The 16,652-nt window shown below is 39.2% G+C and overlaps 1 protein-coding gene across 1 annotated transcript; it reads left to right on the forward strand.

The window, feature by feature from the left end:
- The first annotated feature begins 13,806 nt into the window (after nt 1–13,806).
- On the forward strand, nt 13,807–14,757 carry LOC122746058 (olfactory receptor 6T1-like). The gene has a single exon (XM_043991531.1). The coding sequence runs from the start codon at nt 13,807–13,809 to the stop codon at nt 14,755–14,757; it is 951 nt and encodes a 316-aa protein (XP_043847466.1).
- Nucleotides 14,758–16,652: the final 1,895 nt, after the last annotated feature.

Raw genomic sequence — 16,652 nt, forward strand, 5'->3', positions numbered from 1 at the left:
TTGATCCTACAGGCGACCCTGGCATGGTCAGCAGGCTGCCTCTGTTGGGTAGAAAAAGCATAAACCAATCCTGTGTTTTTTCTAGAAATGTGCTATCACCCTGCAATAAATAACTTGTAACCCACCAATTATTCCATCTACCTACCTAGCCACTTTTCCTGAGTGTATATATCCTGTTCTTGACTCCCCTCCCTGAATTTTTCTAAGACAAGGCATTGTTTCAGATTGTAATTCTTTGACCCTCAATAAACGTCTTACTTTATTGATTCCCTTGTTGGTCTGATTTTATACAGTTTTGACATAGGCCAGTAAAACATTTAAATAAATCCAGCTTTCCTTTATGGCTTTCCTGACCGGTAAAGTTGTGACAGGGTAAGGGGTGGGAAATATACTAGATATTTTAGCATTCATATTAATGTTGAGTTCAATTCAACAAACATTTATTAAATACTTACTACATGCAAGACACAGTACTAGTCACTGGTGATACAAAGACATAAATAGGATCATCCTTGCCCTAAAAGAATTTATGTTCTACTACAGATACACCACATGCATGCATCTAACTAAATACAAATTATGTATACAGTTATACAAATGAATCTTGAGAGAAGAGAGAGGAGAGAGGAGAGGGGGGGGGTATTTATCAAGGATTGATCCTGAACTGTGCTTTCTAGGAAGCCAGGGATTTACCAGGTAGAAGTGAAGAAGGGTTACAATCCAAATATGGGGGGACCTATGTCATGAAATTTTTGAAGTCTGACAAAGAAAAGAAACAGAAGTCTCCAAACCATAGGGAAATAGGTTTATTGAGAGAGGGCTAGCTCACAATAAAACCGGTCTCAGGCAGGGGTAGGATCTGCCAGACCCTGAGCCTGGGGCTAGGCAGGGTTTTATACCCCTAAGGGTTTCTAAGTATTTATACACTACTATTTTTAGACAATTCTCTCCCACATATACTACAGATAAAACACTCATGGACAGTAAGACAGAAATCATGAACTAGTGTAGGATGCAGTCCCTTGTCCCAAGTTGTGATCATTGTTACACATTCTCTTGACCTGCTCTTGACCTCTTTCAATCTCTAATGCTGATTGGTTCTGCTCCAAGGAAGTTCTGACCTCATGTGGGTTTCTGACAAAACATGTAAGTCCCTTTAGAACAGTTGATTTTGGTCTGATAGTGGTCCTTCTTTCTCTGAAGCTGATTGGTTACTTCAGCTTAGAAGATACTATTTTGGGGGCCTTGGTTAACCACAATGAATCACAATGAACATAATAAAAGGGATTTAGTTATCCAGACCAAGAGCAAGTTTACAATTCATTGATACCTAAGAGCACATTATTGCATTGGTTTAAGCTGCTAAGGAATATTTTAGAGTATGTGAAGAATAATTGCATAATATCTGCACTCTATGCTATAGTATTATTAACTTAAGAGACAAGAGAACACTTAAAAATGAGTGAATCACCATTTGTAGTTTTTTATACTGATTACTATCACAGTTAATTACTTATGTTTAAGGGATGGGGAAAATCTCACTCATGCCACCTAAGTAAAGGCACAGAGGCAAGACAGGGAAGATCACAAAAGTGATTCCTCCCTCCTCAAATTCCTCACAAGCATTCTGTCTGAATCCTTCCTTTCCACTTTTTTTTTTTTTGCAGGGCAATGAGGGTTAAGTGACTTGCCCAGGGTCACACAGCTAGTAACTGTCAAGTGTCTGAGGTCGGATTTGAATTCAGGTCCTTCTGAATTCAGGGCTGGTGCTTTATCCATGGCACCACCTAGCTGTCCTCCTCCTTTGCACTTACCTCACCTAACATTGTATCATAATTATTTTTAAACTTGTCATTCTCCATCCCCCTACCACATCGACTCTAAGCTCCTTGAGAGCAAGGACTGTGTCACATGTCTCATTACATCTTCCTTGTTGAGGTCAGTAGGGTGTCTCACAAACTCTTTCAGATTCAACATTCCCAAAACCAAGTTCTTCCTCTTATCTCTAAAACTTGCCTTTCCCCATAACTTCACCATTTCTGTTGAGTGCACCTCATCTTCCCAGTCATCAAACTCTCAAGTCATTCTTGATTATTTCTTGTCCCCTCTACTCCCTGCATCCAATCACTTTCCATGTCCTGATTGATGATCTTGCCTACGAAATATCTTTTCCAACCACCCTTTCATTTCTACTTCCACTAAGACCACCCAAATTTAGGTCTTTGTTATCCTTTGCCTTGACTATTTGAATTGGCTTCTAAGTAGTCTTGTGGTATTTAGTTTTTCCCTTCTACAATCCAGTCTTCACACAGATTTACATGTATAAAAACCTAATGTGTAATTCAATTTAATTTAATCCTTACTGAGCGTTTACTATGTGTATAAGGTGCTGAAACTGAAAGACAAAAGATGAAATACTCCTTGCCCTTTAAGACTATGCATTCTTTTTTTTTTTTTTTTGGGCGAGGCAATTGGGGTTAAGTGATTTGCCCAGGGTCACACAGCTAGTAAGTGTCAAGGGTCTGAGGCCAGATTTGAACTCAGGTCCTCCTGAATCAGGACTGGTGCTCTATCCATTGCACCACCCAGCTGTCCCCAAGAGTATGCATTCTAATGAGACAATACAATATGTACATGAGTAAATAAATTAAAGGAATATACTGAGTTACAAAATGATTCCAAGAAGGTAGAGCACTAACTAATAAGGCTATTAGGAAAGACCTTGCATAGAAAGAGGCACCTGAGTTGTACTAAGAAGGAAGCTGGGGATTCTGTGGGGAATGGGATTTCATGTATAAAAAAGTCATCAGGCCATTATAAGTAAAACAGAATTCTTAAATGGAAATGATCTGAAATAAGACCAGAAAGATACATATAAACCATTTTGTTGAAGGCTTTAAAGGTCAGAGTAAGGATTTTGTATTTTATCCTAAAGGAAATAGGGAGTTATTGCAGATTTTTAGAAAAGAGTGTAACATCCTGACAGGGATGATGGACTCAGAGTGTAGACTGAGGCATCTTCCTCTTGTGCATGGCCAATGTGGGAATTCCCTTGCCTAACCATATTTACAACAGATGTTTTGTTTTTGTTTCTTTTTCAATGGGGTGAAGTGGGCAAGAGGAAGAGAAGGAAGATTTTTTAAATTCATTTAAAAATTCATTAAAAAGAGATAAGTAGAGACATGGACATTTTATGTTTTATGTTTATGTATGTATGTTTATGTGTACCCATTTGATGGCTTTCTAGAGAATGACTTAGATGGGAGAAATACTTAAAAATAAGAACCTATTACATTAACCTAGGTACAGGTGCTTGAACTAGTGTGCAAGTTATGTGAGTGAAGTGGATGAGAAAGCTGTATAGATGTTGTGGGGACAATATTGGCAAGACTAGGCAATTGATTGGAAATGTTTGGGAGAAGGAGTATGAAATTAAGGAAAGATTCAATTGCAGGGACAGCTAGGTGGCACAGTGGATAGAGCACCGGCCCTGGATTCAGGAAGACCTGAGTTCAAATCCAACCTCAGACACTTGACACTTACTAGCTGTATGACTTTGGGCAAGTCACTTAACCCCAATTGCCTCACCAACAAAAAAAAAGATTCAATTGCAGTAGTGTTGTGAACCTAGGTAACAAAAAGGATGGTGATGCTCTCAAGAAAAAAGAAGAGAAAGTTTGGAAGAGGAATCAATTTGAGGGAAAATATAGAGAGTTCAGTTTTGGACATGTTAAGTTTGAGATTATACTGCAATATCCATATGAGAATGCCCATTTGGCCATTGTTAATGTGGTACTAAAGCCCAGGAGAGAGATTAAAGCTACATATATAGATTTGGAAGTCATCTATATAGAAATGATTATTGAATCTATGGAAACTAATGAGATCATTAATGTAGAAAGTGTAGAGAAGACCCAGGAAAGGATCTTGAAGATTCCTCGAATCTAGTGGGTAGGAAGAAGATGGCTATACTGAAAAAGAGATTGAGAAAGAACACTCAAGGAGGTAGAAGTGGAGTCAAGAGAGGAATATCTTGGAAGACAAGAAAGAATGTGTCCAGGGGGAGGGGATGAGCTATAGAGTCAAAGGGATAGAAAAGTCAAGTAGAACAACAAAAGAGAAAAGGCCATTGGATATAGCAGTGCATCAATCTTTGATATTGCAGGAGACAACTATTTCAATCAAACATTAGGACAGAGAAGCATATTTCAAGGGAATAAAAATAAAGTGAAAAGGAAGAATAGAAGTAATGAGTGTAAGCAAAATGTCTAAAAGACGTGTGAAAGACATGTATCATGATAGTTTGAAAGAACAGTAGAGTCACACAAAGGTTTCTTTTGTAATTGATATCTTTTGTTTTCATATCACATTTATTCCCACATATATGCAAATATAGAATTACATGCATATATATATATATATATATATATATATATATAGCCTTATCCTATTTGCTATTCCTTGAAAAATAATGAATGTAAAGGAGGTGGAAAAACATTTTAGCAAAACTAAACACATCAACCCAATGACACAATATATTTCATACCCATAGTCTCCCACTTCTGGCAAAGATGGAAGGAGATGTAATTTCCCAACTTTCCTTTGGGGCCAAATTTGATCATTATTACAGGATTCAGTCTTGGTTTTATTGTTGTTTCATTATTATTATTCTGTCCATTTATATTATTCCATTGTGTATATGTTTTTCTTCTGCCAAGGAGATTGACTTGCAGGATATGAAAGTCTGCTGGTGAGAATGGAAATTTTATTTAATTTTTGATCCACTGACTACAGAGACTGTTCTTTAAAGAGATACTATTACCTTACCCTGAACTGGAGGATGTCTCTGTTTTGTACCATCCTCTGGTGATCTGATTCATTTGAAACCTTTTTAAGTAGGGGGAAGGCATGGGGAAAACTGGCTGTATCACTTGTGAAAGATCTTTCTGTTTTCTATCCCCTTCCCCATCCTTCTCCCCTTTTCCTTCTGCCTCCCCACTGACTTTATAAATGCAGTGGGTCAGGAGAATAGTCAGATGTTTATTTGGTTACAGTAAACATTTGCTGTGGTGATGTAATATTAAAGGGAAGCTTCTTTTCTACATAAGTGAGATCAGGTGCACTGACAAAAGTGGAATTTCAGTGACAGACAGGAAGACAGGGAAAGGTAATTATTAGGCATAGAGAATTTCAAGGAGGGCAGACCTATGCATTATTATGTCCCACTCTAAGCACTGACCATATTAGAGTAATTAGAAAAGAAATGAGATTGCAGAAAAATGGTAGAAAGTCAACAAAGAGACATTTCATCTTAAGAAAGTCATGCTGACATAATAGCACTGAAAAGAACATAGTATAATATTATAATATCTAGCATTGGGAAAGCTAGGTGGCGCAGTGGATAGAGCACTGGCCCTGGAGTCAGGCGGACCTGAGTTCAGGTCCAGCCTCAGACACTTTACACTTATTAGCTGTGTGACCTTGGGCAAGTCACTTGACCCCAATTGCCTCACCAAAAAAAAAATTAATATTTAGCATTTATACAGTACTTTGAGGTTTATAAGGTGCTCTACATACTTTATCTCACTGGATGCTCACAACTCTGAAGCTGAAGTGCTATTTTTATACTCATTTTACAGATGAGAAAACTAAGGCTAACATAGGTTTACTGACTTGCCCAAATTCATAAAGTGACTGAGACAAGATTTTGTGGAAATTTATTTTGATTTGGAGACCCTACCTTTGGGCTGAGAATAGAAAGCCTTAGGCGCTCAGGGTCTCTTCTGTGTGGGAGGTGCTGGTGCCCCTCCCCCTCTGCTTAGCTAAGCCAAAAAGCTCCATGGGCTGTACAAAATGCCAGGTCAGACAGCTGGGGGAGAGAGCCCCAGCTCCCTCCACCCTGAGAGGATCTATCCAAGAGATCCCGGGCTCGTCCAGGCCAGGCTCTGGAGTAGCCCATGCCGAGGTCCCTAGGTGTGCAGCAGGGGGCACGGGCCCCTGGAGCCCTGGGTATAGTATGTATGAGACACTCGAGCGTCCCTGTTCCCCCAGCTGCAGCCCGGGCTGTCGGATTAGCTTGGGGTCTGTGGGTGTGCAAAAAGCCCCAAAATTTGAGTGGAAAGAAGTAAGATACATATAGACCTGGGAGTTAGATGGAAGGGAGTCCAGCAGACAAGATTAAGAGGGGGCTGATGAGATTAGGAGAGCAGAAAGGCTGGAGCACTAAGAGAAGGGAGAAGGAGAAAAAGCTAAGAGCAAAAAGGAAAGGAGAGGCCAGTGGACAAGATTAAAGGGGGGGTGGGGCTGATGAGATTAAGAGAGCAGAAAGGCTGGAGCACTAAGAAACAGGGAAGGAGAAAAAGCTAAAAGCAAGAAGGAAAGGAGGCCGAAGGACAAGATTAAGGAGGACTCTGGAGACTAGAGACAGCAGGGGGGCTGATGAGATGGAGACAAATGGAACAGAGGACACTGGTGCACTAGGAAAACAGAAGGAGAGGTCGGTGAGAGAGAAACACAGGGGTTCAGCAGTGGCAGTACAGAGAGGAAAGTCAAACAGCTAGGGGGATCCACAAAGTGAAAGGGGCTCAGAGTTAGTGAAAGGACCTGAGCAGTGAAAGTGGAACATACCCTAAGGCAAGAGGTGGCAAAGGCCCTTATTGTATTAAAAAACTTCCAGGCCCAGCAAGTAGAAAGAGACACTGCATGCAGTCAGGTTGTGCATTTTATTTCCCTGTATTTTTATGTTTAAATTGTATCTCATAAATAAACTCTGCTTTGTTTATTTAGTTAAGAGGCTTCTTTTTATTTTTTAATTTTTTATTTTTTTAGTGAGGCAATTGGGGTTAAGTGACTTGCCCAGGGTCACACAGCTAGTAAGTGTTAAGTGTCTGAAGCTGTATTTGAACTCAGGTCCTCCTGAATCCAGGGCCAGTGCTCTATCCACTGTGCCACCTAGCTGACCCAGTTAAGAGGCTTCTTAATCTTTAGCTCATCAATTTTGGGAGTGGAGCAGTGTGGTGGAACTTTATAAATGGCTCACATTAAATTAATAGTAGTCAGATAGCCAGTTAGTCAGATTAGGCCCCCCAAATTAGCCTAGTCAGTAAAATATTTCTACATTTGAATGGCGACCATGGCAGGACTTACAGCCCAATTATACTTTTTCTAAACTTATAATTTTTCATATAGTTATAATTTTTTGTAAGTCCAATTATAAAATTTTTTCAGATTAGATTAATTAGATAATTTTTTTTTTTTTTTTACAATTTGAAGTTGGGTCTTCCTGATTCCAGGTCCAGTGACCTCTCCATCATACCATAAAGCTGACTATAATGTAGAAAGGTTGGAGACTAGTGGTTCAAAATATTACATATTACTCATTTTCATTGTCATAAGGGAGAATTCAATGGAGGAGATATTTTGGAAAATGTGATGAAAAAAATCTTTGCAAAAAATTTACCATGCAGGAAAGTATGAGGAAATACATATGCACTTTGTGTATCTAAAGGCTGAAGCATTCATGAGCACTAGTTAGACAAACCACCTTCTTTTTCCCTAAGATGAATATGTCTTACTGTTTCACTGTCAGTGTCTAGGAATAAATCTCATATCATATAACCCAAGTTATATTCACAGAACCCTAGGATTCACAGCCATAATTTGAGGCGGGCATTTGGAGCCACAGAAAACCAAAATTTAGAAGTTACTATACTTCTTCAGAGGGATAGAAGCAAACAGCATCGAAAATAGCTAGCAAGAATAGTTGAGGGGGCAGCTAGGTGGCGCAGTGGATAAAGCACCGGCCCTGGATTCAGGAGTACCTGAGTTCAAATCCGGCCTCAGACACTTGACACACTTACTAGTTGTGTGACCCTGGGCAAGTCACTTAACCCTCATTGCCCTGCAAAAAAAAAAAAAAGAATAGTTGAAAAATAAAATTCTAATATGACATTGTTCTTCACTATGCACCCTAATGAAGATGAATTTCTCTAAACTCAAACTCCCTTCAATGACCTGATATCCCAGAGTCTTCTCTCATAAGCACCAATATCCCCGGATTGCATGGATCCTGGTGTACCAGTTTCTCACCACCATCAACTGAATTTATCTTAAAATCTTAATTGAGGGTACCTTTCATAATGATTACTCTCACTGTATTCAGTGTCCTTTCCCCAATTTGCCAAACTTGCTTGTTATAGTTCTAACAACACCTGCTCTCTTTATGGGTCAAAAAGATAACAGTAATAGCAACAGTGAAGTCAAAGTTAATACTTCCTTCTTCTCTCAAGAGATTAATTATAGAATTTTTGTTTAATGAACATTGGTCAAGACCATTTTCTTTGGGGATTATAGCTCCAAGAAAGTTAAAACAAATTTTAATTGATAGACTTGGGAATGAATTAACTGTGTAAAGTTTAAAGAACTTCACCTTCTGCTCCAAGTGAGCATCTGCTTCAAGTCACTAGGAGAGAAGTCCTAGCTATAGCTCCTTTTGTCTGCTTGGAATGCTCACTTGATCCTAGAACCAGTTGGGTCCTCTGAAGTAGAAACTTTAGAATGACCAGGAGAAGAAACCCAGGGGAATGAAATGGGATGGGTAAGTGAATCAAATTCTTTCACCCCATGGGCACTGTCCAGCATTTCAAAGTCAGTGCCTATATTTAATCCTAATTCAGATTTCATTAAAGTTCAATTAATTGGTTATGTGGACCTCTGAGGCAGAAGGACTAGGGAGACAGAAGACTATGAACCATGGAACCTATGTAATTTTGAATAAGTTACTTAATCCCTCTGAGACTCCATGAAATCATTTGTACTATGAAGTTGAACTAAATCATCCTGAAGGATCATTCAGTATCTAGGATTTTATGCTTCTGAAATACCAAACAATAAGTCATCAGGTCTGTGAGGATATTTTAAGAGTTTTCCATTTAGATCTCTTGTGATTGGGTTCAACCATTTAACATTCATTTATTCATTCACCAAACTTCTATTATGCCCCAACTTTGTTCTAGGGACTTTTCTAGGCACTGGTTATACAGAAACAAACTTCCAACAGTCTTATCCCTTAAGAAGCTTATATTCTACTGGGGAAAATGTACATTAAATAAGTAAGTACAAAATAATAAAAGTAAATACAATGTAATTTTCTTGAGAGGGAGTACAAGAGAGTACTAATATCTGGGAAGATCAGAAAAGGTCTTGGGTATCAGTGGCACTTGAACTGAGCTCTGAAGGAAGCTAGGGATTCCAATAGGAGTAGGTGATGAAGGAAGGCATTACAGGAAGGGGTAAAAGACTGAACAAGAACCTGAAGACAAGCAATGACTGTAATGGATGTGAGATAGCAAGCAAGTCAGCTTAGCTAAAATTTTGAATCTGTGAGAGAGAATACAATGAAATCAGTCAAGACCAGTAGGTTAGAGCAAAACTATGAAGGGCTTTAAACATCAAATCAAAGTATTTGTATTTTACCCAGGAAGAGAGAAAGGAAAGAAGGACTGAATGAACAAATGAAGGAATAAAGAAATCAGCATTGATTAAACATTTATTGTTTGCCAAGAACCATACTAAGTACTAGGGATAAAAATTTAAAAGGGAAATAGTACTAGCTTTCAAGGAGCATATCTTCTAATTAGGAGAGAAAAGACATAATGATATGTATATTTGTATAGTGCTTGAAACTATGCAAAGTGCTTTGCATTTGACATTTAACTTTAACCTTAGAAGATAAGCATTATTATTATCCTCATTACATGAAACAAAGAAAATGAGGCAGATAAATTTAAGTGATCTACCTGGGTCACCCTGCAAATAAGTATCGGTGGAAGGTTTCTTTTCTTCTTTTTTTTGTGTGGAGCAATGAGGGTTAAGTGATTTGCCCAGGGTCACACAGCTAGTAAGTGTCAAGTGTCTGAGGAAGGATTTGAATTCAGGTCCTCCTGCATGCATGGCTGGTGCTTTGTCCATTGCACCACCTAGTTGCTCCCCTGTGGCAGGTTTCAAAATCATGTCTCCCTGAGTCCATGTCTGGCACTTTATCCACTATGTCATCTAGTTGCTCATATAGGAAAATTCAGCTCCAGGGCAGATAGAAATGCCTAGTGGTCATTAGGATACAAATAGAGTGAAGATTATAAGAAGTAATAGTCTTCCATCTTATTGGAAGGATAATGATTTTAATTCACTGCTCAGCCAAGTTATATGAGCAGTCATTTCCTCCCATTTGGGAGGAATTGGGGGTATAGCTGAAGAGACTCTGTGATTTTTGAAGGAAAAGGACTTGATATGATGGTTTGAGTAGAGTGTGAGCTCTGGGACTCTTCTCACAGTGGTAGGAATGGAGTGAGTGGTCAGCATCCAGCTTTGAGGGAGAGTATAGAACTCAGAAAATGGCTAATAGAGGCTGAAGAAAGAGAAATGAAGTACTCTGCACTGCCTGCTCTGACTGGGCCCTCTAGCATCTGTTGGGATCTTGGCATCAGGTAGGCAAGAGTACTTTAGAAGCAATGGGAATCCATAGAAATTTTTAATCTAGTCAAATCTGTGCTTTAAGAATATCAGTTTGGCAGCTTGTGGAAAATGGACCAGTGGGCCAATGCAGATGAAATGGATGCTAATTACCTGAAGGCTCCATCTGGCCTAGGGCTTCAAGAATTCTGCAAATCAAGATTTGATCAAGGATTTCATGTTGGAAAAGGTGTCTTTTCAATGTAACTTCTTTCCATTTGAAAGTTATATGTCATTGTTGTTGTTGGATAGATTATATATTTATATCTAGACATCTATCTCATTTTTTTTTGCAGGGCAATGAGGGTTAATTGACTTGCCCAGGGTCACATAGCTAGTAAGTTTCAAGTGTTTAAGGCTGGATTTGAACTCAGGCCCTCCTGAATCCAGGGCTGGTGCTTTATCCACTGTGTCATCTAACTGCCCCATCTGTCTCACTTTATAATGGAGAATATAAATGATGTACCAACCACTTTACTCCTTTTTTTGTGAAGCTATCTGGTTTGAGTGAAAAGACTATGGCACCAGAAATCAGAAAACTTGATTTCCACTTCTGATTCTGACACTAACTAACATTGTGATGTTAGGGATATTTTGTTTAACCACTCTGAGCTTTAGTTTCCTCATCTCTAAAATAAAGGGATATGTTAAATGATCTCTCAGGTCTCTCCAATCTCTAACATTCTGCAAATCTATGTAGTACCAGGCACCTACTGCAGTATCATGCTCAGGGTGAGTTTTATAAAAAGGTGGAGTCACTTAATATGGTGATGTAAGAGGCCAAAAGGTTGTGTGGTGATAAAAGAAGACCTTGCCAACAGATGGTTTAATTAGTTTCATCCCCAGCTTGGAAAAGGGGACAATACTGAAGCGGAGAGTAGACTCTCTGCATACCTGCTAAGTCTGGCAGGCAACCCTTATGCCCAATACCGAGGAGAATAAGCAAGTCTCACTCTACATGTTATGAAAGTACAAATCACAATAATGATATATGACAGAATTGTTAGGGGATCCAGGGAATTTAAGAATTTTGCTTATCTGGTTTTTCTGAATATCGGCACTTAAGGTATAGGGAGAGGAAGAATTGTAGGCTTGCTAAAGTTGTCCTTGGCTTCCTCAATTCCTTCTCACAGCCTCCTGCTGGTCCAGGTTATTTTCCCATCTTCTCCTGTGGCTTTCTTTGGTTCATCCAACTTAATTGTGACTTCCAAATTATGGCTACCAAGTCTTGCTCCTTTCTCTTTTTTTTTTCTTTTTGGTGAGGCAATTGGGGTTAAGTGACTTGCCCAGGGTCACACAGCTAGTAAGTGTCAAGTGTCTGAGGTCAGATTTGAACTCAGGTCCTCCTGAATCCAGGGCCAGTGCTCTATCCACTGCACCATCTACCTGCCCCTTGCTCCTTTCTTAATCTCCAATTCTCTCTTTTAATAGTATTCTCCTCTCTCTGAAAGGACATTACTTATCACTCAGTCAATGTCTCAGTATCTTAGCTGGTCACATAACATCTGTACTTCTGTTCAGTCATGACTTTTCCAAGGTCTCTTACCAGGTGAGTTTCAGAATTGGATTAGAAGACAGGAATCCTTATGAAAAATCCAAGGGTGTTTCCTTTATGCCATACTGATTAAACATTCTGATAGAGAAATACCAAACATATGCTCTTACAATGTAACAAATAATAAGAGCAATCATAGATCATTTATACAGCCTTTTACAGGTAACAAAGTGCTTTTCTTGGTGCAATACTATCGAATAGAGATTACAAATACTATGATTCCCTTTCATACATTAAGGAATTGTTCATAGGCACAAGCAGAGTAAGGACTCAAATCTATGTGTTTTAATTTAAATTCCATTGTTCTTTTCACTAAATAACACTAGGGATCAAGAATTATTTTTTTGCTAAATTGAATTTAATGGGTTACCAATTTTCTTTTTCTTTGTTTTTTGAGGGGCAATGAGGGTTAAGTGACTTGCCCAAGGTCACACAGCTAGCAATTGTCAAGTGTCTGAGGCCATATTTGAACTCAGGTCCTCCTGCATCTAGGGCTGGTTCTTTATCCACTGCACCACCTAGCTGCCCCTGGGTTACCAATTTTCAAAGAATTAAAGTATGATAAAATTACTTAATGTGATAAGTATATAATTTAACATTTTACATAGGATATAGTGCTGAATGCTTAGCCTTCATCTAGTTTAACTTCCTCATTTAATACATAAGGAAATCAATATCCAATACACACTCATTTCCATGCACAATTTCATTTCTGAATACCTACAGTCATACATTTATATGCTGAATATATGGTTCATTGCCTTTAAACAATAAGCCCAATTAGTAAGTTACTATTATTACACACATTCATTCTAACTTCAGTCATGTATTAAATTAGTCAGACCTTCAGTCCTTATTTACTATTTACCCAGAAGTGTATCTTATCTTGAATGGGAGGTAGGTTGGCAAGCCCCAGAAGAGCTCTGGATTTTTAATCAGAAGATTTGGATTTATTTGATTCTTAGCTTTAATATGTCCTAGTTGTTTGACTCTAAGTCCCTTTAGTCATTCATCTTTTTCATTCATAAAATAGGGATAAAATAGTCTTACTATGTATCTAATGGTATTGCTCTGGGGAAAGCACTTTGTAAACATTTGGGTCATATATATATATATATATATATGCATGTCCCTATCAGTTGGGTTAACAGTCTACCAAGTTGAGAGGAGCTGGGAAAGACTTAAGTTTTTTTTTGTTTGTTTGTTTGTTTGTTTTTGGTGAGGCAATTGGGGTTAAGTGACTTGCCTAGAGTCACACAGCTAGTAAGTGTGTAAAGTGTAAAGTGTCTGAGGCCGGATTTGAACTCAGGTCCTCCTGAATCCAGGGCCAGTGCTCTATCCACTGCGCCACCTAGCTGCCCCAAAGACTTAAGTTTTAACATAAAATTATTGGAGTAATTTTACCAGAGTGTTTGGCTTTATCTTAAAGAAGGATATGTATGCAGCACAATGGTTTTGTCCCCTCTAGATCTTCCTAGAAAATATGGGAAGAAACATACAGAGACTTTATCAGTACCTAGGTTAGAAATAATAAGAATGTTTCTCAAAATAGTTCTTCTCGAAACCTTATGTTTACAGCTACATGAAAGTTGGAAATTATATCTTGCATCCTTTTTGTTCCCACAGTCTAGCCTGGGGTCCTTCATATGGTAGGTGAAAAATTAAAAGTTGTTTGATTAATTATATATTACCTAATCTCAAATCATCTCTAATGTCCTTTTCCCACACACAGATAGAGGGAAATGTATCCAGAGAACTGGACTCGGGTAACAGAATTTGTGCTAATGGGTTTCCCTGGTAGCTGGACCCTACAGCTCATGCTGTTCCTGGGGCTTCTGGTGACATATATGGTGACAATCCTGGGTAACTTGCTCATCATTGTGCTTAGCTGGTTGGATCACCGCCTGCACACCCAGATGTATTTCTTCCTGAGAAATCTGTCCCTCCTGGAGCTAGTGTTAGTCTCTGTTGTTGTCCCTAAGATCCTGGTCAGCATCTTCACCAGGGACTACTCTATCTCTTTTGCTGGCTGCATCATGCAGTCCTACCTCTATTTCCTCCTGGGAACCACTGACTTCTTCCTCTTGGCTGTCATGTCCCTGGACCGCTATCTAGCCATCTGCCGTCCTTTACACTATGAGACCCTAATGAATCGGCCCATCTGTGTCAGACTAGTAATAGCTTCCTGGATTGCTGGTTTCCTTTGGGTGCTCTGTCCTACTATCCTCATGGTTAACTTGCCTTTCTGTGGCCCTAATGTCATTGACCACTTCTTCTGTGACAGTTGGCCACTTATTCAACTCTCTTGTGGGGATACTCAACTTCTGGAATTTGTAGCCTTTATACTTTCCACAGCTGTTCTTCTGAGCTCCCTGACACTGACCTCTGTCTCCTATGCCTGTATTCTTGCTACTGTCCTCCGGACTCCAACAGCCACAGAACGGAGGAAAGCCTTTTCTACCTGTGCTTCACATCTCACCATGGTTGTCATTGTCTATGGAAGCTCCATCTTCCTTTATATCCGCACATCAGAGGCCCAGTCTATGCTTCTTAACAAAGGGGTCTCAGTCCTGGGTTGCATTATCACCCCACTTCTGAATCCATTCATCTTTAGCCTCCGTAATGATAAGGTGAAGCAGGCCCTCATGGATGCCCTGGGATGGCACAGGAACATGGATGCCAGAAAGCTGTAAGGACCTTGGGAAATGGAGGGAGAGGGAATCTCCTTGTAGTTTTTGAGGCAAAAAGTCCCAGGTGACAGGCTATTGTTATCTCTTGGAATCAAAGAAGAGACTTCATCCATAAGCAATGAAAAGGATTCTTGGTGATTTAGGCATGTTTTAGCCACAGATAAGGCAAACACCATCATTAGAGTCATCTTTAAACTGGAGGGATGGCATTGTGGTCTAGTAGAAAGAGCACTGGGCTTAGACTCAAAAGGCTTAGATTTGAGTCCTAGTTCTTCCACTTAATATTTTGTGAAATAAGGTCAAGTAAACTTCAATCTGAAACTATTTATTTATAAAATGAGGGAGTTTGGTCTCATACAGAGTTGAGATTCTGTGGCTCCTCAATTCCGATATAAAAGCTTTATAAATCACATAAAGAACTTAACTAGCAATCATTACTTATAGGGGGAAGAATGATGACTCTGTGCAAATATCAGTTGTGGTACACAGCATTATCCACAGTGGGGTAAAACATATTCTAGAAAGAGTGGAATTTAGAAAACATTTCCTCCTGAGAGAACCTAAAGTGCTCCATATGGTTCACTATAGTAAAGATACTATCCAAGGTAAGCTTCTGGTGGACAGAGCCAAGATATCAGATTGGGGTAACCACCCAGTTGAACTCTCCCAACACCCCCAAAAAACAAGTTTAAAATAACACCTAAAATCAAATTGCAGACCAGAATAGCCAAAAAAAGATTGAGATGAGACATTTTTCTGGCCAAAGAAAATTTAAGAAGTTGGCAGAAGTCTGTGTCACTGGAGCCCATACACATCGTAGTGGTAACAATGGCCTCAGCAACAACAGCAGCTTTGAGAACTCTCAGCCCAGAAACAGAAATAGGTTCATAACTGGTCAGAAAGAGATTATAGAAAGAGATTTGCTGGCATTGGGGACAGATGGTACTAATTGGCAACTCTATTGTCTGTATGTAGTTCTGGGTCACAGTTGCAGGAGAGAAGTGCTGGTGGACAGTCAAAAGGGAGCAGGGACCCTGCTCACAGTACCAAAGCAGAAAGAAGTGCTGGCTTTTGAGGCTGCAGGGAACTAGAGACCCTTCCTAGAGAAAGTCCAGACTGCAGAGGAAAGCAGTGACCATAACTTTTCCAAGATCACACCTCCTTGGAAGCACCAAAAACTTGCACACCCCCCAGAACTAGCTCTGAAAACAATAAGACAAAAAAACTTGAAGCTTGGGACAGTGCTCCCAGCCCCAGGTGAGCAGAGCCCAATTAACATAAAGTTTAAAGTAAAAAAAAAAAAGGCAGAAAAATGAGCAAACAACAATAAAAAGAATTTACTAAGCTAACAGGGAAGAGCAAGACAAACTCAGAAGAAGACATCAGTGTGAAAACAGCTACCAAAAAAGAAAGTCTCAAATAAAAAGGCTAATTGGACCCAAAAAGAGTTCTTGGAAGAGTTAAAGAAAGAGATAAAAGTGGTAAAGGAAAAACTGGGAAAAGAAATGAGAATTATGCAAGAGAATTATGAAAAGAGAATTAACAACTTGATAAAAAAGGCTTCAAAATACTGAATAAAATAATACCTTAAAAACAAAATTATAGCAGCTACATGGCGCAGTGGATAGAGCACTGGCTCTGGAGTCAGGAGTATCTGCGTTCAAATCCGGCCTCAGACACTTGACAACTTACTAGCCGTGTGACCCTGGCCAAGTTGCTTAACCCCAATTGCCTCACACACACACACACAAAAAATGGCCAAATTATAAAAGAGGCACAAAAATCTATGGAAGAAAAGAACTCCTTAAAAAGCAGAATTGGCCAAATGGAAAAGGAGGCACAATATCTCACTGTAGAAAGTAATTCCTTAAAAATTAGAATTGAGCAATTGGAAGTAA

This window comes from Dromiciops gliroides, chromosome 3 (assembly GCF_019393635.1).
Source record: "Dromiciops gliroides isolate mDroGli1 chromosome 3, mDroGli1.pri, whole genome shotgun sequence".
NCBI lineage: Eukaryota > Metazoa > Chordata > Mammalia > Microbiotheria > Microbiotheriidae > Dromiciops > Dromiciops gliroides.

Excerpts from the sequence above, each read along its gene's own strand:
- LOC122746058 (XM_043991531.1), top strand. The coding sequence starts at position 13,807 with ATGTATCCAGAGAACTGGACTCGGGTAACAGAATTTGTGCTAATGGGT.